This window comes from Tribolium castaneum, chromosome 3 (assembly GCF_031307605.1).
Source record: "Tribolium castaneum strain GA2 chromosome 3, icTriCast1.1, whole genome shotgun sequence".
Classification (NCBI taxonomy): Eukaryota; Metazoa; Arthropoda; class Insecta; order Coleoptera; family Tenebrionidae; genus Tribolium; species Tribolium castaneum.
The window spans coordinates 18134273-18159076 of NC_087396.1; the positions used below are offsets into that span (position 1 = coordinate 18134273).

At 34.2% G+C, this 24804-nt stretch overlaps 2 protein-coding genes across 7 annotated transcripts; both read left to right on the forward strand.

Annotated features, from left to right (window-relative positions):
• The first annotated feature begins 71 nt into the window (after window positions 1-71).
• Window positions 72-3330, forward strand: LOC103313568 (ubiquinone biosynthesis monooxygenase COQ6, mitochondrial). The gene is made up of 8 exons (XM_064355471.1): window positions 72-155; window positions 552-659; window positions 860-925; window positions 973-1080; window positions 1135-1337; window positions 2201-2316; window positions 2517-2683; window positions 3160-3330. The coding sequence occupies exons 1-8, from the start codon at window positions 150-152 to the stop codon at window positions 3205-3207; spliced, it is 822 nt and encodes a 273-aa protein (XP_064211541.1). The 5' UTR covers window positions 72-149; the 3' UTR covers window positions 3208-3330.
• A 698-nt stretch (window positions 3331-4028) lies between these two features.
• Window positions 4029-16486, forward strand: LOC103313573 (uncharacterized protein). Of its 6 annotated transcripts, none has more exons than XM_008197149.3 (11): window positions 4029-4165; window positions 4644-9723; window positions 9771-9947; window positions 10002-10756; window positions 10815-11219; window positions 11282-13484; window positions 13546-14129; window positions 14187-15558; window positions 15604-15993; window positions 16047-16198; window positions 16253-16486. In XM_008197149.3, exons 8-11 carry the CDS (start codon window positions 15441-15443, stop codon window positions 16409-16411), a joined length of 819 nt encoding a protein of 272 aa, XP_008195371.1. In that variant the 5' UTR covers window positions 4029-4165; window positions 4644-9723; window positions 9771-9947; window positions 10002-10756; window positions 10815-11219; window positions 11282-13484; window positions 13546-14129; window positions 14187-15440; the 3' UTR covers window positions 16412-16486. The 6 variants fall into 6 exon arrangements, with proteins under 6 accessions (XP_008195371.1, XP_015837029.1, XP_064211540.1 ...); XM_015981543.2 differs by having other exon boundaries at window positions 13546-13978; window positions 14027-14129; window positions 14187-15993; XM_064355470.1 differs by having other exon boundaries at window positions 11282-11332; window positions 11389-13484; window positions 14187-15993.
• Window positions 16487-24804: the final 8318 nt, after the last annotated feature.

The window sequence follows — 24804 nt, forward strand, 5'->3', positions numbered from 1 at the left end:
TTGTAAATCAAACCTTAGACAAATATTTCATTTCTTGGACTTGCTCCCGCTAATTTCACACACTGTTAAGTCGATTATTTTCGAGTGAAAAACGTTGGTGTTTGCTCGGCAGTTTTTACCAGACCAGAATTAGATTATAAAATAAACCAATGAAGGCAGGTTTAATTTATCCGCTTAAAAATTCCACATACACACTAATATTTATATAATTTGACTAATCATGTCGACACTTTGTAGTTGTACACAAGCTATCCGGGAAATAAATATGTTTTTGAAGAGTTACCAAAACGAAATAATTTTAACAGTAATAGAATTCAAAATTAAACTAGATAATTTTATATTTTTTTCCAAAAATTGTGTTAACCGAAGCGCTTACACCACGCGACTAACAGATGGGCCCCTCTGCTTGTTAGCAGTAGGGAAGGTTCTATTTTTAATTTTCATCGAATCAGTTTGGAATCAAATTCTAAACTTTATCAATATTTTGCCCAACTTTCGTGCCAAAGCAATTGTTTTGTAACATAATTTGTAGTCATTTCTAAAATTTTCAGTTGGGCTGTGACGGTGCCAACTCCCTTGTGCGAAAATCAATGGGCTTTCACCACATTTCAAGTAACTACAATCACATGGGAATCGTGGCGACTTTAAAATTACCACAGGTTTGTAGATATTTTTAAAATTACAGACAACAGTTGTGGTTGCTTTTTATTTTCTAAATAATTCGACCGAGTAAGTAATTTTAGAATACGAATCGACCCATTTCCAAACCAGAAAAAAGATCAAAGATTTTGCAACTGTTGATCCAAACAGTAATAAATGCTTTTTTAGCCTTGTCCAATTGCTTCAATATTTTTATTAGGATTTCGACAACGTCGTGGCTTGGCAGAGGCATCTACCTAACAGCGGGTTTTTGGCACTGCTTCCGGTTAGTCGATAAGAAATAATACATTATTCTTACATTTTTTTATTTAGTTGACCGAAGGTTTGTCATCTATGGTTTGGTCCACAAATGTCGAACACGCCAAAAAACTGATCAAATTACCCGAAAATGAATTTGTGGATGCCATAAATGAGGCTCTAGTAAGTCATTTTTTCCACTGACGGTCGCATATTTACATTTTTTCCAATTTTAAGTGGAAAGTTTATCCTAAAAGTGGGCTGGTTGATCAAGCCATGCGAACTTTTGATAATTTGGTGCGATTTTTCGACTTGCCGTCAAGTTCAGTGACTCAGTTGCCGCCAAAAATTCTAGGTTGTGATATAAATAGTAGGGCGATGTTCCCTCTTGGTCTAGGGCATGCCACGAATTATGTTGGGAAAGGAGTGGCGTTAGTGGGGTAAGTAAAATAGAAGCGATCAGCGGCCCAAAATAGATCGATTGTTTGGTGCTATTTCTGAAATTATTTACTGTATGTTTGTAATAAATCAATTTGTCGGGATATGCATGACTTTTCGCGAAAATTGGTTTAGTTGATTACTAAGTAGGCGTTAAATGGAACACAGTTGCGACTACAAACATTCTTAGATTAAATTTTTCTTCAGGAATTGATAAACAAAAACATTGTAGATATCCAGATAATAATGCTTCAGGAAAGTTCTAAGAAATTGTGATTTAACTTCGTTGCAATTTCTGGTACAAGAATGTTGAATGTAACAATTTGTTTGTCATTATTTGTTAGCTATACACCTGAGTCAAACTCATTTCTTGTTGTGGTGGGTTAGGTATTCAAAATGTTTCTGGGAAATTCCCATTTCATGAGGCTGTTATTTCCAAACATTACAGTTTTAAAATAATGTATTGACCTAAAAACAGAACTTATTTGCCATATTTATTTAATAAATAGGTAACTTCATAAAATAGTAAATAAAATTAATAATTAGCAGGTTATTTAAACGATTTTTATTTCGCTATAAAATCCAGATAGCCTGATTTATGATCCTCTAAACCAGATGATCGGATCGATTATACATTTTTAGTTTAAACTATTTTTAAGTTAATATTTATTTATTTGCACAAGGTCGATCTAGTTTCAAAATTTGAATGAATAAAGTATCCTTCTTGTAATAACTGTTAAGTTAATATTTATTTATTTGCACAAGGTCGATCTAGTTTCAAAATTTGAATGAATAAAGTATCCTTGTAATAACTGTTTGAATTTCGATTTAACTTTCTCGGAATAAAATAAAACGTTTTCTCTAGAGATGCAGCCCATAGGATACACCCTTTGGCAGGCCAGGGGGTAAATTTAGGGTTCGGTGACATCATCTGTTTGAACAGGATTTTGGGCGAAGCGGTTTACTCAGGTAGCAAAATGGGTAAGTTGTTGAAACAAGATTCGACATGTTAATGAAAAAAACAAGATGTTAATGTAGAAAAGAAATTTTGTTTGTATGTGTTACGTCTAATCTGTTTATTGCGAAATAATTATGTAACTATTGTTATTCGTTAATGAATTAACAAAAGAATTTTTTTATGGTGAGGCGATATAGGAAGTAATTTTTTACTCTATTCATAGGGAACTTATTGTATCTCAAAGAATACGAAACGGAAAGGCAGAAACACAACGTTCCCATGATGCTCGTAGTTCATGGACTTTTCCATTTGTACAGTTCGGAATTCACCCCTCTTGTCCTTCTACGAAGTTTGGGATTACAAGCGACCCATGCATTATCTCCCCTCAAGGTGAGAAGAGAAACGAAATTTCAAGTATCTGCCCTTGCTTAGTTAGCAAGGACCATTGGCGGCACTACCTGCATGCTAATATAGGAGCAGATAAGCTATTTTTAAATTAACTCTCTGTTGCACAAACACCTTGCTAAATCAATTTTTAAGAAGTAGGTCACATCTTTTTGCGTTTTTCCAATTAATTATTTATCGTTGAAATACAAAAACAAAATAAATGAAATCAAATATTATCCCAAAAATATATTTTGTTTGTTATCACTTTACAGTACCACAACAATAATAAACTATGTTTCGAAACAGAATTTTTAGCAAACCAGTGACGCATTTCGTCCCCGCCACTGGTACCTAGTCAATTCATAAAAACCGTTAGCTGAGGCGACAAAGAAAGTGTGACGTTGAATTTTTATTGTTCTTTAGAAACGTTACACGAAATGTAATGTCAGATGTTTTAATGCTTTTTTTATTCCTTTCAGAAACTTCTGCTATCAAGAGCATCTGGTCTTCGGTATTGGGAGACGTGACTTTTTAAATAAACATTACAAGTCTTCTTGGTAGACTTGTTTTTGTTAATTTTTCACCGATATTTTTCTACTAAGTTGTAAACTGGTTATGAAATAAATAAATGACTAAAAAAATGCGGCTGTTTTATTCTGAACATATTTTCATGGAATTGAATCAATCTAAAAGTTCTAAATAATACTGAAAAAGGTATTTTCCCAATTTTCTAAACATTCACCACATAAGTGGTGGCAAAGTTGGCAAAGTCCATAGTCTCCAGAATTTTCTAGGAATAGTTATAATCTAATAAATCCAAATAACTGAACGAGATGATATGCTATAACAAATATTTTACAATGAGAATGAAAGTAACTGAAAAGTAAAAGTAAACAAAAAAATACACACAAAATGTGCCAATTATTGCCTTGTCATTTGATGAAACAGAAACTACGAATTAAAATGAAGTGGGGGCTCATTAAAAACAAAGTAGAACGTGCAAAAATAGCTCGGAATTTAACAATTTTGTATATTATGGCTGGAATAAATAAATGACAGAATTTTAGCGTAGTAGTTTTCGTCAATAAAATACGAGGAAAATGCCGGAACTTTGATGACGTCAGGTGGTCTCTCTGCAACTCTCCGCCGACGAATTTTGTCCAGATTTCCACGAAAACAATAATTGCGGTAACTTTTTGTACAATAGTTGATTTGGTGTCATCAGTGGTGGTTTAATTTTCCCGACTAAACCAATTTTGTCATTCAGTTTTCACGAAAACTGGAAAATTGTGCGGTACTACTTTTCAACTCTCGGCGTAGGAATACAATTTCAGCCGCGATCTCAATATAAAAGCGTCAACGTCATCCGCCATTGCTATTTTGTGGTGTCCGCCGAGGAGTGAGGAGTGCAGTTGTGCGCAACACTTTGTTCCTGTCCTCCGGCCGAAAACAGAGAATTTCTGCATTTTTGAAACTGCGTAGCAGGTGTGTTATCAATAGATTTCATTTAAAAGCGCTGATAAGAGGAGATTTTGAAAAATTTTCGAAAATATTTAACCTATGGGTTGCTCGGTTGGCCACAAAGAAACCACAGTTAATTCGTTGTGTGATTGGATTAGTAAAGTAAAATTCAAGAAAACAAATTGCAAACTGCAAAAGCGTAGAAATCTCCTCGTTCAGGCTGTTTTGTCGAGCGCCCTCTCGCGGGCTGAAACTGAATTAAAAATGAAGCAACAAGAGAGAAGACTGAAGTGGGAGTTCATCAAGGCCAAGACTGCCCAGAAGATTGACAGTTCAAGTGACGTGCGATGGGACGACACCGTCTGCCAGGAAGTCAACAGTAGCTTAGACCAATTTATGTCCCAGATGAAACTTGTGCAATTTTCGAAAGCTTGATTTGATTGCCTAGTTTAGAAGATGATGTGATAATATTCTGTGATTTTATGGAGTTTTTTCATTGCAGTCACCTGGGGGGCCCAACTGTCCGAACCTGGTTGCCAGGATTGTGCCCGTTTTTGGTTTGTAATGTATCACTAACTCTTTGTACAAATTAACTTTAGGTTGAATCATATACAGTTGAATATATTTATGTAAAGAATTGAAGTTTTTTAAATTGAATTAATAAAAAAAAGAAAAAGACAATCAGTTTGTAGCATTACTATTCTGCTCCTGTTGTTCCTGTGTACTAATTATTTTGAATTTACATGTGAGAGGAGAAGGCCTGCTGGTTACGGTTATCGACTCGAAAACGACCGGTAGTCCCCCATAATACGAACACCTTAAGCTGAGTTGAATGCACGTTGCGCTAAAGACGGCTAGGGCGGCACCTGAGTGGTAAAACCCATGAAGTATCGTTCCTTGAAATTTTCTACCCCTTGTGATCCATCACCACTCGTTAATTTTTTGTGAACATCATTGAATGGCGCTAGGAGATGAAGTTCACAAATTATCTAACAGCGGTGCTCCAGTCTTATGTGTGGATGAATGCTAGTGGATGAAATTTTCCTGTAGGTTGGCAGTGAAGCTTCTCCAGTTTCCCAAAGCTGCCAACGATCTAGCTCGTAATTGTCGATAATCACAAGAGGAAATGGATGCACACTTTCCGTTATTTGCTCGAACTTTGGTGGACATACTGCACTTGTACTCTTTGCGGATGTTCGAGTAACGGTAAAGTACCATTTGGTCCTAACTTGTAACCGCCACATGAGTGGCTTGTTTGGAGTTGTTTTTCGTTATTTTGTCAGGTCAATGTGATCATAAGCAAGATCCGAGAAGTAGCTGTTCCTGGTCATAAGCGGCCAGCTGAGAGTTTTTTATTTGAGGACTGCGGTAAAAGGAGTTATTTGCATGTTTTAATCTTTCATTTCAAGTTACGTAAATACAAATCTCTTAAATCTTGCGGAAAAAGATAGAAATTGAAATTAATTAATAAAAGGAGGAGAAAGCAACAGCTCACAGGAATCAGGTATTCGTACTCAAATCCCACATCACGTACGTTTTAGGACGGATAAAGAAGGCAACATTAATTATAATTGTCACCTTTGATAAACGTTTGATTTTTTTAAAAAGTAACGGACAAACTAAAGGCTAAACTAAAAATGCAAATGTTCGTAACTTAAACATTAGAGTAATGATTTTTTATTAAATGAAGATAAAATGCAAGAGGACAAGGAAACACCTAGAAAATTTCATCGTAAAAATTTTGCCATGTAAATATTTTTCAGGATGAAATCAAAATTTTTCTCGCACGCACAGTATCTATCTTCACAGTTTAATTTATTCGCACTTCAAAGAGAAGACTCTTGAGGAGCGTCGACGTCTGAGGTAATGGGTTATTGTGCGAATTGTTACGAATATTTGCAGATAGCATTCCGTATACGAAGACAGTGCTTCCCTGGGCTTCGTAATTTAGCTGGTACAACTAAACATTTTCATAAATATTCATAAAATCTTAATACGAGGAGCAACATTAGTAGTATATTGAAATGCAAGCCACGGAGTTAGGCGTGAAAGTTGAGCAGTCAGTAGAAACATTTCGCATTTCGCTTTTTTAACGTTTTCCAAAATGATAACCACATTCACATTCGCCCCACAATTCGAGAAGTATTTCGTGGAGTAAGGTAGTTCGTCAATTTGAGAACAAAGCCAAGATAATTCAAGACTTCCGGCCAATTATCAGGTACATAATTTATGAAAAAATTTTTACGTGGGAATCACTCGTCATCGAAAATTTTTAATCGCTGGATCATCGTGACGCACAGGTACATTATTAATCGTACATAGGCTTCCAAATGTGACAAAATGCCAGTTACGTAACAAGATAAGTAAATAAGTTCCTGTAGTATTTGTGGTTCGTAAAAAAAATTGAAACGGGAAATTAAAGTTAAAAAACGGAACAGCTCACGAAGCAGCAAATTTTCCCGAATTTCTGTGTGCGAAATTCTTTGAATTTCTAGATCTTCAGTCGTATATTCCATCCTTTTTGCTGAAGAACATTGAACCAAAAGGAATTACTGCATATTATTACCGTTATTTTACAATGTCTGTCAACATCAAGAAACAACCAACCAGCTTTGTGGATCCCTACTGAAATTGCCATTACTTAAACAAGCCAAGTATCATTTAGTTACGTTGCCGGTGTTAAAATTAAGACCTTCTAGAAATCTATCAGTTATTTCAAACAACTCCAAGGATCATTAGGAATCCGGTACAAAACCTCATCGAGGTCGCAAGTTTGGAATTGGAGGATCAGAGATAGTTGCGCAATTTAGGTTCTACAAATAAATACAGTTCATCAATCAAAGCATCGAGGGTTAACGAATATTCATCGTTTCACAACGTTAGGTAACAAAACGAAAAAGCTAAAAGTGGTTTGTAGAAAAAAGTTACGGAGAGTCAGAATTAAGTATTCCGCTTCGTTACTGAAGAACGTTTTCACACGCTGATTGCCAAAAGTGTCGCAATTCGTCATAATATTTAAGGGCGCAAGTATCGTAAATATCTTTTCGAAACAATCATTGTTGTTAGGAGCGTCTTCTCATCACAAAATTAAGGCTGAGATTTTGAAGAACATTAGGAAAGAATCGTGTTAGAATGCAAGATCCGAAGAGACAATTTCCGGTTCCCGTCTTCGTGTCAGTCGTTTCTTCGTCTGGAGTCTTAAAATTACTATAATTCTTACATATTTGCGTGGTATCAACATTTGTGTTAAGGCGTTAAGTTACATAAATATTTACAGTCAAACCAAATTAAGTGACAATTGTTCGGGAAATTTGGACGAGTTTCTACGAAGAAAAGGTAGAAAATAGAAATTCCTTCACCACCTACAGAACCATGAGAATTCAGCCTTCTTCAGAGCAACAGGTTCCGGGTTTCAAATTTATAATACTTGTCTTTTTGTGTTGTGCGCGAAATCACAGACGGTAGTTGCAGAAAATACATCGGACGAGCTAAATTTAAAGTCCACTTTTGGAGAAATCGAGTGATTCGTGTTCAGTTCATCAATCAAATCAACGAGGGTTAATGAATATTCACCGTTTCACAACGCTAGGTAACAAAATGAAAAGCTAAAATGGTTTGTAGAGAAAAGTTACGGAGAGTCAGAGAAATAAGTATTCCGCTTGGTTAGTGAAGAACGTTTTCATACACTGATTGCCAAAACTGTCGCAATTCGTCATAATTTAAAGGGCGCAAGTATCGTAAATAACTATTCGAAACTGTCGTTGTTAGGAGCGTCTTTTCATCACAAAAAATATACAAAGATTAGGAAGAACATGAGGGAAGAATCGTCTTAGAATGTACGATCCGAAGAGACAATTTCCGGTTCCTGTGTTTGCCTGGAGTATTAAAATTACATATTTGCGTGGTATCAACATTTGTGTTAGGGCGTTAAGTTACATAAATATTTACAGTCAAACCAAATTAAGTGACAATTGTTCGGGAAATTTAGACAAGTTTCTACGAGGAAAAGATTGAAAATTCCTTCGACACCTAAAGAACTACAAGAGTTCAACATGCCTCTATAGAACTTACTGCAAGAGGTTCCGGGTTTCAAATACAATATTTGCTTTTTTGTGGTGTGCGCGAAATCACAGACAGTAGTTCCAGAAAATACATCGAACGACCAATGTTTGAAACTCCACTTTGGGAAAAAATCAGGTGATGTGTGGAAAAGAATTTCGTCGGTTCCATTGCGTAAAATACGAAACTACACCTTAACAAAAATCTAATTTAATTTAACGGGTCATTTGGAGAGGACACCGAATAGTATCGTCTGATTTACATATTTTGCGATATCAAATCCGTTGTTTACAGATGGGATAACACGATATATGCAGTCCGGCACGGAACTTCCACTTCTTGCAGAATAATTAAATCGTCGCAAGTATTCGTGAATTATTTGGATTTTTACAACTGTTCTAGAACATCAAAATAATTAATTTCGTTTCGGAACATCCCTCGTATTCACATGAAGATGACTACGTCGTGTTAACTTCCTAATTTAAGATTTAAAACGACTTTAAACGGAAAACCGCAGTTAATATTATCGAAATCGTCAGTGTTCAGTTCGAGGCATAATTTTTCATCAACACAAACACCGGAGTATCATTTTATTTCGTTAATTGTTGAGTCGAAATCGAAGTTGTAGATTGTTAAGATTAGGTTGTGAGAACCAAAGAAACTGGCATCACCCAACTGCAGAGAAAATGAAAAGCAATGTCATCAGTTCCGTGTCTTCAAATAAGCGTGTTACGTCACAATTTTTCACCGTTTCATCTCTAAAGGTTGCGACCAACTTACCCAGCTTAGTCCAGGTACTTAATAGTTACAGAAAAAGTAAATTTCGCCCGTGATTTATTACATAAGGAATCGAATCATCTAATTTTCATCATACTGAGTATCAGTCTATAAATTTTGCTTTGTTGTGAACGTTGATATTTTATAGAAGTGATTAGTTTGCGGATATTAGGCGTTTATAACTCCCATAGAAGAATCCAGCCAATCTATCTGCTCAAGCTCAACAATGAAAACTCGGATTATATTTCGGATTTTTCGTCTCAACACTCACTGACCATTCTTGAAAGGAATCTTACTACGCTCGTTTTTGAATTTATCTACAAAAGGATTATTAGGTAGCTTATGAAATACCGAAAATTGCCGGACTTGTTTTTAGAATACAGAACACCCTTCGTTTTACTTGACTGCATGAAGAATTCTTTAAATGAACGAAAACGATGAATTCTCGCCGTATTAAAAATAGGATAAACAATTCTAGAACATTTTATTTCAAAAAGTTAATTTTGGGTTACCACTAGCCGAGTGCCGCCAAATAAATATTTTACTAGCGCAGGTTAGTGCATATCTAGCGTGAAAAGTAAAACCAGTTGCAGACCAAAACACCGTCTGTTCTTCATTTTTGAAAACTAGCAAGCCTGCAGTCTGCTATCCACCACATAATTTTTCATTGCGCCCCCCTTTTCCCCAAACACACTTCAACATTTTTTTTACAACAAAGAGGAATAAAAGGAGGAACATACCTTGGGGTAATTTGATCTTTTTTATTGATATGTTATAACATGACACCTTAAAGATAAAAGTGATCAAAAGGAAACTAGCCGGAGAACAGGATTCATGCATAATATATAACCAATTCGTACACTCGGCTTCTACAGCACCATGTTGTCCAACAGTAGTTTTTTTGGTATAATGGACGTCGCATTTTTTTTAAATATGATTGTCAAATTTGTGAGCTTGCATCTTCACAAGGGTAAGTATTATACATTACAAAATAATATATGTTTCTCATAAAATTGTTTTACAGTAAGACTGAGTAAATCAGTATCTAGTAATCAGTAAACAGTGGTTCGAATGCGGATTGTGGACTTGAGAATATAAAAATTAATGGATATTGACTAGACGATACTGGATTTAAAAACTTTTGAAGATGTGGTTCACAGAAGAAAGAAAAGGCCAAAGAACGAAGAAAGACGGGCTACTTCCCAATAAAGGATGAAGGAGAGAACCACTTGCCATCGACGGTTGAAAAGAAGAAGAGAACTACTTGCACCAATGGAGGAACAAAGAAGAGGTCCACTCACCGCCGAGGGATGAAGAAAGAAGACGACCACTTGCCGCCGAGAAACGAAGAAAAAAGAGGACCACTCGCTGCTGAGGGATGCAGAAAGAAGAGGACCACTCGCTGCCGAGGAATGAAAAAAGAAGAGGACCACTCGCTGCCTAAGGATGAAGAAAGAAGAGGACCACGCGTCGCCGAGGGATGAAGAAAGAAAAGGACCACTCGCCGCCGAGGGATCATAAAAATAAGAGGGCCATTCGCCGAAGCTTGAAGGAGTAGAAAATGAACACCGAAGTACAGGCAGCAAATAAAGGCCATTCCCAGATGAGAAACGATGCAAAAGCGAAGAATGTAGAGCTGTTGTCTCCTTGTTTATCTGAATAGAGTTGAAACATTTTTAACGTGTATAAATGATGTCCATTTTAGATTAAGGGAATATCATTTTTCAACAAAAATCAACATGTTGATATGTAGGATAGATCGACCATTTATATTTAACAGTGAGTAGTAACTGCATTCAGTTGGTATTTAATATTAACATGTTATCGTTTTCCTCAGCAAACAAAGAAAATATCATCTATTGCAATGCCATTATTGTTATGAACTAAGAACGATTGATTAGAAGAAAATTTGTCGTGAAAGAAGGATGAAGAAAAGTTTGACAACGCCAACGGTGGGAAAAAGTTTAGGATTTGTCTCCATAGATGGAAAAGAAACAATTTGTTTGTCCACAGAGCGAATAGAAAAAGAAGTCTCGTTATTGAGAATGGGGAGACTCGTTGCGGCGGATAACGAAAATGGAGAGAACCACTCGTTAACGCCGGATGAAAGAAGTCAAGGGAATGAATCACTCGTCATTGAAGAAAGAAGAGGCCTACATATCGCTAAAATATCGCCGTCATGTTTTAACAGAAATCAACATATTTCCAGGATAAGGATGGGATTACCTATTTGTATTTTACAGTGAGTAATAATTATTTTCAGATGTTATTTATTATTAACGTGTTCTTTTTTTTTGTCCTCAGCAAACACAATGTCTTCTGTTGCAGTGCTATTTAAATAATAATTTGTCAAAGGTGAAGAAAGTAGCTTTACAGTTACCAGAAAAAAACAAGAATAGACTTCGTCGCAGGGAAAAGTGAGGAAATTAGGTGTCATGGGTAGAAGAAATAAGAGAAAAACCACTCGCTGCTTAGGGTTTAGGACCACTCTTCGAGGGATAAAGAAAGAAGAGGATCACTCGCTGTCTATGGATGAAGAAAGAAGAGGACCACTCTTCGAGGGATAAAGAAAGAAGAGGATCACTCGCTGTCTATGGATGAAGAAAGAAGAGGACCACTCGCCACCGAGGGATGAAGAAAGAAGGGGACCACTTGCCACCGAGGGAAGAAGAAAGAAGAGGAGGACCACTCGCCGCTGGTGGACGAAGAAAGAAGGGGGTCTACTTACCGCCAAAATGTGTATAAAAGATTTCTATTTTAGAAAAAGAGGACGTCGTTTGTTTCGAGGGATGAAGAAAGGAAGAGGACCACTCACCGCCGAGGGATGAAGAAAGAAGAGGACCACTCGCCACCGAGGGATGAAGAAAGAAGGGGACCACTTGCCACCGAGGGAAGAAGAAAGAAGAGGAGGACCACTCGCCGCTGGTGGACGAAGAAAGAAGGGGGTCTACTTACCGCCAAAATGTGTATAAAAGATTTCTATTTTAGAAAAAGAGGACGTCGTTTGTTTCGAGGGATGAAGAAAGAGGATCATTCGACGACGTTGGACGAAGAAAGAGGATCATTCGACGACGTTGGACGAAGAAAGAAGAGGACCACTCGCCGACGTTGGATGAAGAAAGAAGAGGACCACTCGCCGCCGATGGACGAAGAAAGAAGAGGACACTCGCCGCCGATGGACGAAGAAAGAAGAGGACACTCGCCGCCGATGGACGAAGAAAGAAGGGGTCTACTTACCGCCAAAATGTGTATAAAAGATTTCTATTTAGAAAAAAAGGCCGTCGTTTGTTTCGAGGGTTGAAGAAAGGAAGAGGACCACTCACCGCCGAGGGATGAAGAATGAAGAGGACCACTTGCCGCCGAGGGATGAAGAAAGAAGAGGATCACTTGCCGCCGATGGACGAAGAAAGAAGGGGTCTACTTACCGCCAAAATGTGTATAAAAGATTTCTATTTTAGAAAAAGAGGACGACGTTTGTTTCGAGGGATGAAGAAAGGAAGAGGACCATTCACCACCGAGGGATGAAGAATGAAGAGGATCACTCGCCGCCGAGGGATGAAGAAAGAAGAGGACCACTCGCCGCCGATGGATGAAGAAAGAAAAGGACCACTCGCCGCCGATGGACGAAGAAAGAAGAGGACCACTCGCCGCCGATGGACGAAGAAAGAAGGGGTCTACTTACCGCCAAAATGTGTATAAAAGATTTCTATTTTAGAAAAAGAGGACGACGTTTGTTTTGAGGGATGAAGAAAGGAAGAGGACCATTCACCACCGAGGGATGAAGAATGAAGAGGATCACTCGCCGCCGAGGGATGAAGAAAGAAGAGGACCATTCGCCGCCGAGGGAAGAAAAAAGAAGAGGACCACTCGCCGCCGATGGACGAAGAAAGAAGAGGACCACTCGCCGCCGATGGATGAAGAAAGAAGAGGACCACTCGCCGCCGATGGATAAAGAAAGAAGAGGACCACTCGCCGCCGATGGATGAAGAAAGAAGAGGACCACTCGCCGCCGATGGATAAAGAAAGAAGAGGACCACTTGCCGCCGATGGATGAAGAAAGAAGAGGACCACTTGCCGCCGATGGATGAAGAAAGAAGAGGACCACTTGCCGCCGATGGACGAAGAAAGAAGAGGACCACTCGCCGCCGATGGACGAAGAAAGAAGAGGACCACTCGCCGCCGATGGACGAAGAAAGAAGGGGTCTACTTACCGCCAAAATGTGTATAAAAGATTTCTATTTCAGAAAAAGAGGACGTCGTTTGTTTCGAGGGATGAAGAAAGAAGAGGACCACACGTCGCCGAGGGATGAAGAAAGAAGAGGATCACTCGCCGCGAATGGATGAAGAAGCGGCCACTCGTCACTGAGTGTTGAATAAAGAAGGGGAATAATACTTTTCTCAAATGTATATAAATAATTTCTATTCTAGAAAAATTTGAAAAAGAGATGCGTTTGATTTAACATATGTCAACACATTTGCAGAATGGATCAACTTTTTATATTTAATGGTGAGTATTAATTGTTCTTGGTTGATATTCAATATTAACGTAGTCTTGTTTTTGTTCACAGCAAACAATATCTTCTGTTGCAGTGCTGTTATAAAGAATACTTTGAAGACGAAAGAAGTAACTGCACCGATATAGGTAAAAATGAATGGATTTAAACGTTGACGAAGTAAGATCTACGAAGAAGAAAGAGAAGAGAAGAGGAAGCCACTCACCGCAGAGATATGAAGGAAGAAGGAAAACAACCTAAGTCGCCGAGAATTAAGAAAAAGAAAAAAGTCAAGAGGACCACTCGCCCCCAACAGATGAAGGAAGAAAAGGATCACTTGTAGCCAAAAAAAATTAGACCACTTGCTTTCGAAAGATTTAGAAAGGGGCTTCGCTACTACTAAATACTTCAATTCACTGCCGTGAATATGTGAAGAAAGAACGTGAAAGAGGGACTACTTTCCATCGAAGAATGAAGAAAGAAGAGGACAAGAAAATTAAAATTAAGAGTATTTTAGAAACGGAGGTTTTTCTTTAATCTCTTAATTTCTTTCAAGAAATGGAAAATTCAGTATTTTACAGCTATAACAAAAATAAAGAAACTTCAACCGTTCGCAGAGGCAAAGGGATGCTGGATATGTCGCCGATTTTTATTCATTGGTGTGTAATAATTCTTTTGAATTTATCTTCAATACTAATCTTGCTTTTTATTTGCAGGGGAACAAGGAAAATTTTGTTGTACTACAACAAACGAGTTTATCTTCTGCTTAAGGGGGAAAAAAGGAATGGATTTGCATCACAAAAGGGAACAGATTCCGTCATAATGGTCACGAATGAGGAAGAGCATGCACTGTTTACGACGCGAAGAAAGAAGATTCGTCGTTTTGGGAAAAATGAGAAAAGGTCATTTGGAATTTGTTCGTTTTTCATTTCGAAATTCGTTGTCATTGAGAGAGAAGAACGAAGTAAGGAAGAAAACATTTAATGTCCTCAAGATAAAAAGTCTATGATTTGTTTTTACTTGGAGGGAAGACAAGAATTTTTAAAACGAGAAGTGAATTTATTATGGACGCTATCGCTGTGCCTAACAAAAAGGAAGGTTAATTTCGTTGTCAGTTACCAGTTTGCATTTTATCGAAATGGGAAACCAAATACGAATTAAGAAAAGGGATGATTTCACGCTAAAGAAAGTAAAATTATTTCTCATTGGGGACGATGAAAGAAAAGTAATTGGCAAGAACTGAATTTTAACGAAAGGAGAGACGGATTTTTGGTCTTAAGAGGGCAAGAAAAAAAAATCAACTTATATCATCAGTGATAAATCAAGATTACGTAGATGATTATTTGTTAGTGGTTACAAGGCTTTAAATCAATTGTGATACAATAATTGTTACTATTTAATGTTTTGCACGTGTATATTTGATTTTTTGTTGTAATTGTGTTTACAGTGATAATATTAAGTTTATAATAAACGCTTTAATTTTTTTTATGATTTAATTTGTTTCTTTACCTGAATATGTATAGCTGTGGGTTAGTTCACGATGGTTTGTGTGTGGGAATAAGCTTCCTTTTGTTATGTAAGCTATGAGTAAAAATTCACTCAGTCAGATGTGGTGCTAGGGTTTGTAAAAAGATTATGTGCCGAAAAACTTATTACATTCCCCATTGTACATGAATGTGTATAGTCTTTACACACCCATAAAATTCTAAAACGAAAAATTTGGATGAAATGAATGAATGCTGCAGGCATGTCTGAAAAATTAACAATGTAACATCCGCACGTTGCACTAAACGTCCAGCCAAAAAATATGAATGATTTTTTATTGCAAATCCCACTTAGTTCCATCAAGCGATTTTCTGCTCCAAGATTTTGCATAAAAATTCTAACAGAATCTTAACTGCACTAACTTCTAAACTCTGTCACACTTAACAGTTTTATGATCTCAGTGCGACTGTTAACACCATCCAGAAATGTGGCACCTACTAGTGATAAATTTAATTTTTGAATTTATTTACCCAAATTCGGTAAAAAGTGCGTGGGTGGAAATCCCTCAAGTGCCCAACAAGAAGCCACCACAATTCATTTTTGGTAACACCAAAAAAACAAATATTCAAAATTCACAGTTGTTTGCAGGTTCCCCTAAAGTCAGTTTTCACGATAAAAAATTTTCAACAACCACCACACCCGCCAATTACAAAATGTTAAAAGCAACACCAAAAATGCACAGCACTACTACCCCAAACTACAAAGATTTAATGACAACTATTCAACCCTTAACAACTACGCCCCAAATAAACAAAAGAATGGACCTCAAAACTGAAAACACGTTGAAAGCACCCGAAGAATTCACAGAGGCACCAAAGCAAATCAACAAAACAAAAAGCAAAACTGAAGAGACTAATTCCGGATTTATGCCTCTCTTGAACACCATCCAACAAACTTTAACTCACAACGCTAAAAAGTCCCTCAAGAGCAAAATTTCACTACTCACAAACCTGAGAGACAATCTGCTAGCAAATATCGGTAATAATGTAATACCATAATTTTTACTTCCCGATTAATTTTTTTAATAATAGACGAACGCATGGGAAGTCTCTGGAGATCATCGGACGATGATTTGGTGGAAGCTCGGGGACATGACCACGAAATGGATTTTCCCTCAAACGAAGGGGCTTTAATGACGATCGGTTTTCTGACTTTTGCTGTCTTTCTCATCAAATTAGTTTTGGTGAGCGACTTCGAGACTGTTCAAAAATGCAAATTTCAAAATTGCGGTTTTTAGAAACTCATACAAGCGCTCAAAAACAAGACTAATAATGGAACAATGATGAATGGGGGAACGACTGCCACTGCGTTTATTGGCAGGAAGAGAAGACAACTGGAGGATGAATATGACAATTTGAAAATACTGCAGTTTATTGAAGACTATAAGTTCGGCTAATTTATTAGATTAATTAATTAACTAATAGTATTTGTAAACAAATTATAATAACACTAAAATTTTTCCCCAATACTACCCATTTGTTTTTTTTATATTTAACTTCAGGTGTGAATCGAATAATAAATGATAGTTCTGACGAAGTTTAACTCGTAAAAAAAAATTTACAAATTTTGGAAAATTTTCAAAAATTTCCGTCAGATTTAGGTTCTCGCCTAGAATAACACTTTTATAGAAGCGGAACATAATGGTTGGCAATGAAATTCTAGCTGAAGCCATCTAGCCGCATCATCACGTACTAAAAATGGCGCGAATTTAAAATAATTCCGATTACTTTATATTTTTTTAATTTTTGCTCACGTCAAAATGATGTCAATACCTTATCAAATACAATTATTATGAAAATTTCTTAATTGTATTTGAAAAGGTGGATGCACAGACAGCACAGATGGAAGAATTTTACCCAACATGACACGATCACATTTAATGTTAAAGATATTTATTAAATCCATTAAGTTTACGAAACTAATAGTGGTCACCGAATCGATGATAAAGACATACTTGCAATCAGCCAAACTGGCACCGGTCTGGCACCTTATGTTTGCAACTTCTGTCTATGGGAGTCTCCTCGCAGTGTGACTCACTTGCGGTTCGATCTCAAAAAACTCACTTTTGGGAAAAACGCACCTATCTACGTAAACCTTCTGGAGCTCATTACTACGTTATATTTTTGGAGATCATGTTGTTCCTAACCGATAGTAGGCAATAGTCTAACCTAAAGACGACACTTTGATCCACTATAATAATAAAAATTAACGTGATATTATAAAAAATAAACTCAAATTAAAATCAACAAAAATGGCGATTCAAGTAAAAAGTGAGTGAAAATAAAAATTATTTTTCTAATGTTATTTTCAATTTGCACAAGAAAATTCATAGTGTACGGTCATCAGGGCACTCAGAGGAATCGTTTGGTGTAAGTTTCAGCTTGAAAATCTAGAAGTAGTTAAAGTAAAAAATTACCAAGTTATACTTTATGTTTTATTACATGGTAAAGTTAACAACACACGTTAACATACCCTTTATAAACGTTTAAACACCCTTTTTCATGAAAAGGTTGACACGAGAAGTGCATTTTTCAATAAATCTCACTGAAATTTATGTCGTTGACTCAAGGTAGATTTGTCTGTCCTTAAACATATTCAATAATAATTAATAGCGCTCTAGAAGAGCAGGAAAGCACACAAAAAACATTAAAGTTAAAATTTAACACTTCAGAAGAGAGCACAATACACCCTAACCCTACTTTCTGAACTTTTGTCTTTATCTGGCAATAGCACATAATAAAGGTAGAGATTTCGACCCTAAATATCCTATCATAACGCTCTGAAAGGGCAGAGATGGAGACAAAATTCATAAAAGTGTAAATTTTGTCATTTTCGGGTGACAACATAACCCTACTTTTGGAACCTACCGAATTTTCAACAAAACGAAACAAACAAACAATGTGGCTATACGCATTGCGATACCACTAATTTTCGCACCAAAATTTCACATTGCCAGTTTCTGTTTAAATAAAAACATGCATTTTTATTTTTCCATTGACTGCATGCGAAACTTTTATAATTTTAGACGTTTATAGGCAAATACATTTGTCATTATTAATTTTTTTAGATCAATGCTGTTCTATTTTGAATAATTCTGTGTATGAATGTTTCTAAATTTGACGGATTTTACCAGTGAATATTTCTGGTAATGATCTGTTTTATACTTGTGACGTCACATCCGTGACGTGTCCCGAGGTTAGCTGTGCGGCGCAGGCGGCGAGAGCGCTTCAGTCGACAGCGAGCAGTGGCACGGGTCAGGTCGGGAGCGGGAGGCGAGGCGAAGCGAGGTGAGTCGGTTTATTTAAATTATTGTGTATTGTGCATATTATTGCATATTATTGGTTTCGTTCAATTTATTCAGTTTGTTACTTGCCGTTGTTGCGAACGGACGTGTGCTCAAGCAAATCTAAATTTTCCGGTTTAAATTTTCAATTCGGTGACTAGTGATCGCGTTTGAGTGACACATTTTAAATACAGTAAATAAAATTATAATCAAACACTCAAATAATTTATTGCCACGTAATAATTTTGTCTTTAATTTCAATGAATGAAAGTGGCTTGCTCAAAATTTAATGCAAATAAACATTTTTTTTTGGTTTCATTTTTATTATTTTTTTTAATGCTACAAACGGTAGCCAACGTGGAAGCGATATGAAGGTAGGTGTATTTTATTGCTGTGTCGTATTTATTTATTTCACAAACCAATAATTTCATAAAACTTAAATGCAATTAAAATCTTTAAATGCAATGTTGAAAAGTGATATTTTGAGTGACACATTTTAAATACAGTAACTATAAATAAAATAAAACACTAAAATAATTTACTGCCACGTAATTTTGTCTTTAATTTCAATGAATGAAAGTGGCTTGCTCAAAATTTAATGCAAATAAACATTTTTTTGGTTTCATTTTTATTATTATTTTTTTAATGCTACAAACGGTAGCCAACGTGGAAGCGATATGAAGGTAGGTGTATTTTATTGCTGTGTCGTATTTATTTATTTCACAAACCAATAATTTCAAAAAACTTAAATGCAATTAAAATCTTTAAATGCGGTGTTGAAAAGTGATATTTTGAGTGACACAATACAGTAACTATAAATAAAATAAAACACTCAAATAATTTACTGCCACGTAATTTTGTCTTTAATTTCAATGAATGAAAGTGGCTTGCTCAAAATTTAATGCAAATAAACATTTTTTTTTGGTTTCATTTTTATTATTTTTTTTTAATGCTACAAACGGTAGCCAACGTGGAAGCGATATGAAGGTAGGTGTATTTTATTGCTGTGTCGTATTTATTTATTTCACAAACCTATAATTTCATAAAACTTAAATGCAATTAAAATCTTTAAATGCGGTGTTGAAAAGTGATATTTTGAGTGACACATTTTAAATACAGTAACTATAAATAAAATAAAACACTCAAATAATTTATTGCCACGTAATAATTTTGTCTTTAATTTCAATGAATGAAAGTGGCTTGCTCAAAATTTAATGCAAATAAACATTTTTTTGGTTTAATTTTTATTATTATTTTTTTAATGCTACAAACGGTAGCCAACGTGGAAGCGATATGAAGGTAGGTGTATTTTATTGCTGTGTCGTATTTATTTATTTCACAAACCAATAATTTCATAAAACTTAAATGCAATTAAAATCTTTAAATGCGGTGTTGAAAAGTGATATTTTGAGTGACACATTTTAAATACAGTAACTATAAATAAAATAAAACACTCAAATAATTTATTGCCACGTAATAATTTTGTCTTTAATTTCAATGAATGAAAGTGGCTTGCTCAAAATTTAATGCAAATAAACATTTTTTTGGTTTCATTTTTATTATTATTTTTTTAATGCTACAAACGGTAGCCAACGTGGAAGCGATATGAAGGTAAGTGCATTTATTTACTCAGGTATTGAATTTGATTTGAATTTGAATTGCCACAAATTGAAAGGTATTGTGAATTTTTTATTTTGTTTAATATTGACAAACGTTGCTTGTTGTAACTTTAATGCAAATAAAGATTTTTATTGGTGTTGTTTTAATTTTTTAAATGTCTTGCTACAAACAGTAGCCAACGCAGAAGCCATATGAAGGTAGGTGCATTTTTTTGCGTTTTATCTTGTGATGTGTTGATTTAATAGCTTCTGTGCCATATATTATACCGTATTGTGTATCCTTTATTCTGTATAATATTTATTAAAGTCGCTTGTTGTAACTTTCCTACAAATTAATTTTTTTGTTGGTTGTGTTTTTAATTTATTTTTTAGGTTTTGCTACAAATGGTAGCAGATGCAGTATAAAGGTAAGAGCATTTATTTAACGCCAAGTGAAAAAGCTTTGATTTTTGTGTACTATTTTTTCATTTCACAAACCAATAATTCCTTTATTCCCTTCATTTGAAATAATCATTGTTTACCTCATCCTTATATCCTTTTTTCCTGGCAAGAATGCTCTAAACCTCCACGTGGTTCTTGCCGGACAAATTAGTTATTGACTAATTTGACCAATTAGAGCAATCCTTAAATATAACATTGTTGAATGTTTTTTACAGCCGTAAAATTATGTCGTTTGTTGTAATTTTCATGCAAATAAAGATTTTTTATTGGTGTTGTTTTTAATTTTTTTTAATGCTACAAACGGTAGCCAACGTGGAAGCGATATGAAGGTAGGTGTATTTTATTGCTGTGTGCTGTGTATTTATTTATTTCACAAACCAATAATTTCATAAAACTTAAATGCAATTAAAATCTTTAAATGCGGTGTTGAAAAGTGATATTTTGAGTGACACATTTTAAATACAGTAACTATAAATAAAATAAAACACTCAAATAATTTATTGCCACGTAATAATTTTGTCTTTAATTTCAATGAATGAAAGTGGCTTGCTCAAAATTTAATGCAAATAAACATTTTTTTGGTTTCATTTTTATTATTATTTTTTTAATGCTACAAACGGTAGCCAACGTGGAAGCGATATGAAGGTAGGTGTATTTTATTGCTGTGTCGTATTTATTTATTTCACAAACCAATAATTTCATAAAACTTAAATGCAATTAAAATCTTTAAATGCGGTGTTGAAAAGTGATATTTTGAGTGACACATTTTAAATACAGTAACTATAAATAAAATAAAACACTCAAATAATTTATTGCCACGTAATTTTGCCTTTAATTTCAATGAATGAAAGTGGCTTGCTCAAAATTTAATGCAAATAAACATTTTTTTTTGGTTTCATTTTTATTATTTTTTTTTAATGCTACAAACGGTAGCCAACGTGGAAGCGATATGAAGGTAGGTGTATTTTATTGCTGTGTCGTATTTATTTATTTCACAAACCAATAATTTCATAAAACTTAAATGCAATTAAAATCTTTAAATGCGGTGTTGAAAAGTGATATTTTGAGTGACACATTTTAAATACAGTAACTATAAATAAAATAAAACACTCAAATAATTTACTGCCACGTAATTTTGTCTTTAATTTCAATGAATGAAAGTGGCTTGCTCAAAATTTAATGCAAATAAACATTTTTTTGGTTTCATTTTTATTATTATTTTTTTAATGCTACAAACGGTAGCCAACGTGGAAGCGATATGAAGGTAGGTGTATTTTATTGCTGTGTCGTATTTATTTATTTCACAAACCAATAATTTCAAAAAACTTAAATGCAATTAAAATCTTTAAATGCGGTGTTGAAAAGTGATATTTTGAGTGACACATTTTAAATACAGTAACTATAAATAAAATAAAACACTCAAATAATTTACTGCCACGTAATTTTGTCTTTAATTTCAATGAATGAAAGTGGCTTGCTCAAAATTTAATGCAAATAAACATTTTTTTTTGGTTTCATTTTTATTATTTTTTTTTAATGCTACAAACGGTAGCCAACGTGGAAGCGATATGAAGGTAGGTGTATTTTATTGCTGTGTCGTATTTATTTATTTCACAAACCAATAATTTCATAAAACTTAATTGCAATTAAAATCTTTAAATGCGGTATTGAAAAGTGATATTTTGAGTGACACATTTTAAATACAGTAACTATAAATAAAATAAAACACTCAAATAATTTATTGACACGCAATTTTACCTTTAATTTCAATGAATGAAAGTGGCTTGCTTAAAATTTAATGCAAATAAACATTTTTTTTGGTTTCATTTTTATTATTATTTTTTTTAATGCTACAAACGGTAGCCAACGTGGAAGCGATATGAAGGTAGGTGTATTTTATTGCTGTGTCGTATTTATTTATTTCACAAACCAATAATTTCATAAAACTTAAATGCAATTAAAATCTTTAAATTCGGTGTTGAATAGTGATATTTTGAGTGACACATTTTAAATACAGTAACTATAAATAAAATAAACCACTCAAATAATTTATTGCCATGAAATTTTGCCTTTAATTTCAATGAATGAAAGTGGCTTGCTCAAAATTTAATGCAAATAAACATTTTTTTTGGTTTCATTTTTATTATTATTTTTTTTAATGCTACAAACGGTAGCCAACGTGGAAGCGACATGAAGGTAAGTGCATATATTTACTGAGGTATTGAATTTGATTTGAATTTTAATTGCCACAAATTGAAACGTATTGTGTATTTTTTATTTTGTTTAATATTGACAAACGTTGCTTGTTGTAACTTTCATGCAAATAAAGATTTTTATTGGTGTTGTTTTAATTTTTTAAATGTCTTGCTACAAACAGTAGCCAACGCAGAAGCCATATGAAGGTAGGTGCATTTTTTTGCGTTTTATCTTGTGATGTGTTGATTTAATAGCTTGTGTGCCATATATTATACCGTATTGTGTATTCTTTATTCTGTATAATATTTATTAAAGTCGCTTGTTGTAACTTTCCTACAAATTAATTTTTTTGTTGGTTGTGTTTTTAATTTATTTTTTAGGTTTTGCTACAAATGGTAGCAGATGCAGTATAAAGGTAAGAGCATTTATTTAACGCCAAGTGAAAAAGCTTTGATTTTTGTGTACTATTTTTTCATTTCACAAACCAATAATTCCTTTATTCCCTTCATTTGAAATAATCATTGTTTACCTCATCCTTATATCCATTTTTCCTGGCAAGAATGCTCTAAACCTCCACGTGGTTCTTGCCGGACAAATTAGTTATTGACTAATTTGACCAATTAGAGCAATCCTTAAATATAACATTGTTGACTGTTTTTTACAGCCGTAAAATTATGTCGCTTGTTGTAATTTTCATGCAAATAAAGATTTTTTATTGGTGTTGTTTTTAATTTTTTTTAATGCTACAAACGGTAGCCAACGTGGAAGCGATATGAAGGTAGGTGTATTTTATTGCTGTGTCGTATTTATTTATTTCACAAACCAATAATTTCATAAAACTTAATTGCAATTAAAATCTTTAAATGCGGTATTGAAAAGTGATATTTTGAGTGACACATTTTAAATACAGTAACTATAAATAAAATAAACCACTCAAATAATTTATTGCCACGAAATTTTGCCTTTAATTTCAATGAATGAAAGTGGCTTGCTCAAAATTTAATGCAAATAAACATTTTTTTTGGTTTCATTTTTATTATTATTTTTTTTAATGCTACAAACGGTAGCCAACGTGGAAGCGATATGAAGGTAGGTGTATTTTATTGCTGTGTCGTATTTATTTATTTCACAAACCAATAATTTCATAAAACTTAATTGCAATTAAAATCTTTAAATGCGGTATTGAAAAGTGATATTTTGAGTGACACATTTTAAATACAGTAACTATAAATAAAATAATCCACTCAAATAATTTATTGCGACGAAATTTTGCCTTTAATTTCAATGAATGAAAGTGGCTTGCTCAAAATTTAATGCAAATAAACATTTTTTTTGGTTTCATTTTTATTATTTTTTTTTTTTTGGTTTCATTTTTATTATTTTTTTTAATGCTACAAACGGTAGCCAACGTGGAAGCGATATGAAGGTAGGTGTATTTTATTGCTGTGTCGTATTTATTTATTTCACAAACCAATAATTTCATAAAACTTAATTGCAATTAAAATCTTTAAATGCGGTATTGAAAAGTGATATTTTGAGTGACACATTTTAAATACAGTAACTATAAATAAAATAAACCACTCAAATAATTTATTGCCACGAAATTTTGCCTTTAATTTCAGTGAATGAAAGTGGCTTGCTCAAAATTTAATGCAAATAAACATTTTTTTTGGTTTCATTTTTATTATAATTTTTTTTTGGTTTCATTTTTATTATTATTTTTTTTAATGCTACAAACGGTAGCCAACGTGGAAGCGATATGAAGGTAGGTGTATTTTATTGCTGTGTCGTATTTATTTATTTCACAAACCAATAATTTCATAAAACTTAATTGCAATTAAAATCTTTAAATGCGGTGTTAAATAGTGATATTTTGAGTGACACATTTTAAATACAGTAACTATAAATAAAATAAACCACTCAAATAATTTATTGCCACGAAATTTTGCCTTTAATTTCAATGATTGAAAGTGGCTTGCTCAAAATTTAATGCAAATAAACATTTTTTTTGGTTTCATTTTTATTATTATTTTTTTTAATGCTACAAACGGTAGCCAACGTGGAAGCGATATGAAGGTAGGTGTATTTTATTGCTGTGTCGTATTTATTTATTTCACAAACCAATAATTTCATAAAACTTAATTGCAATTAAAATCTTTAAATGCGGTGTTAAATAGTGATATTTTGAGTGACACATTTTAAATACAGTAACTATAAATAAAATAAAACACTCAAATAATTTATTGCCAC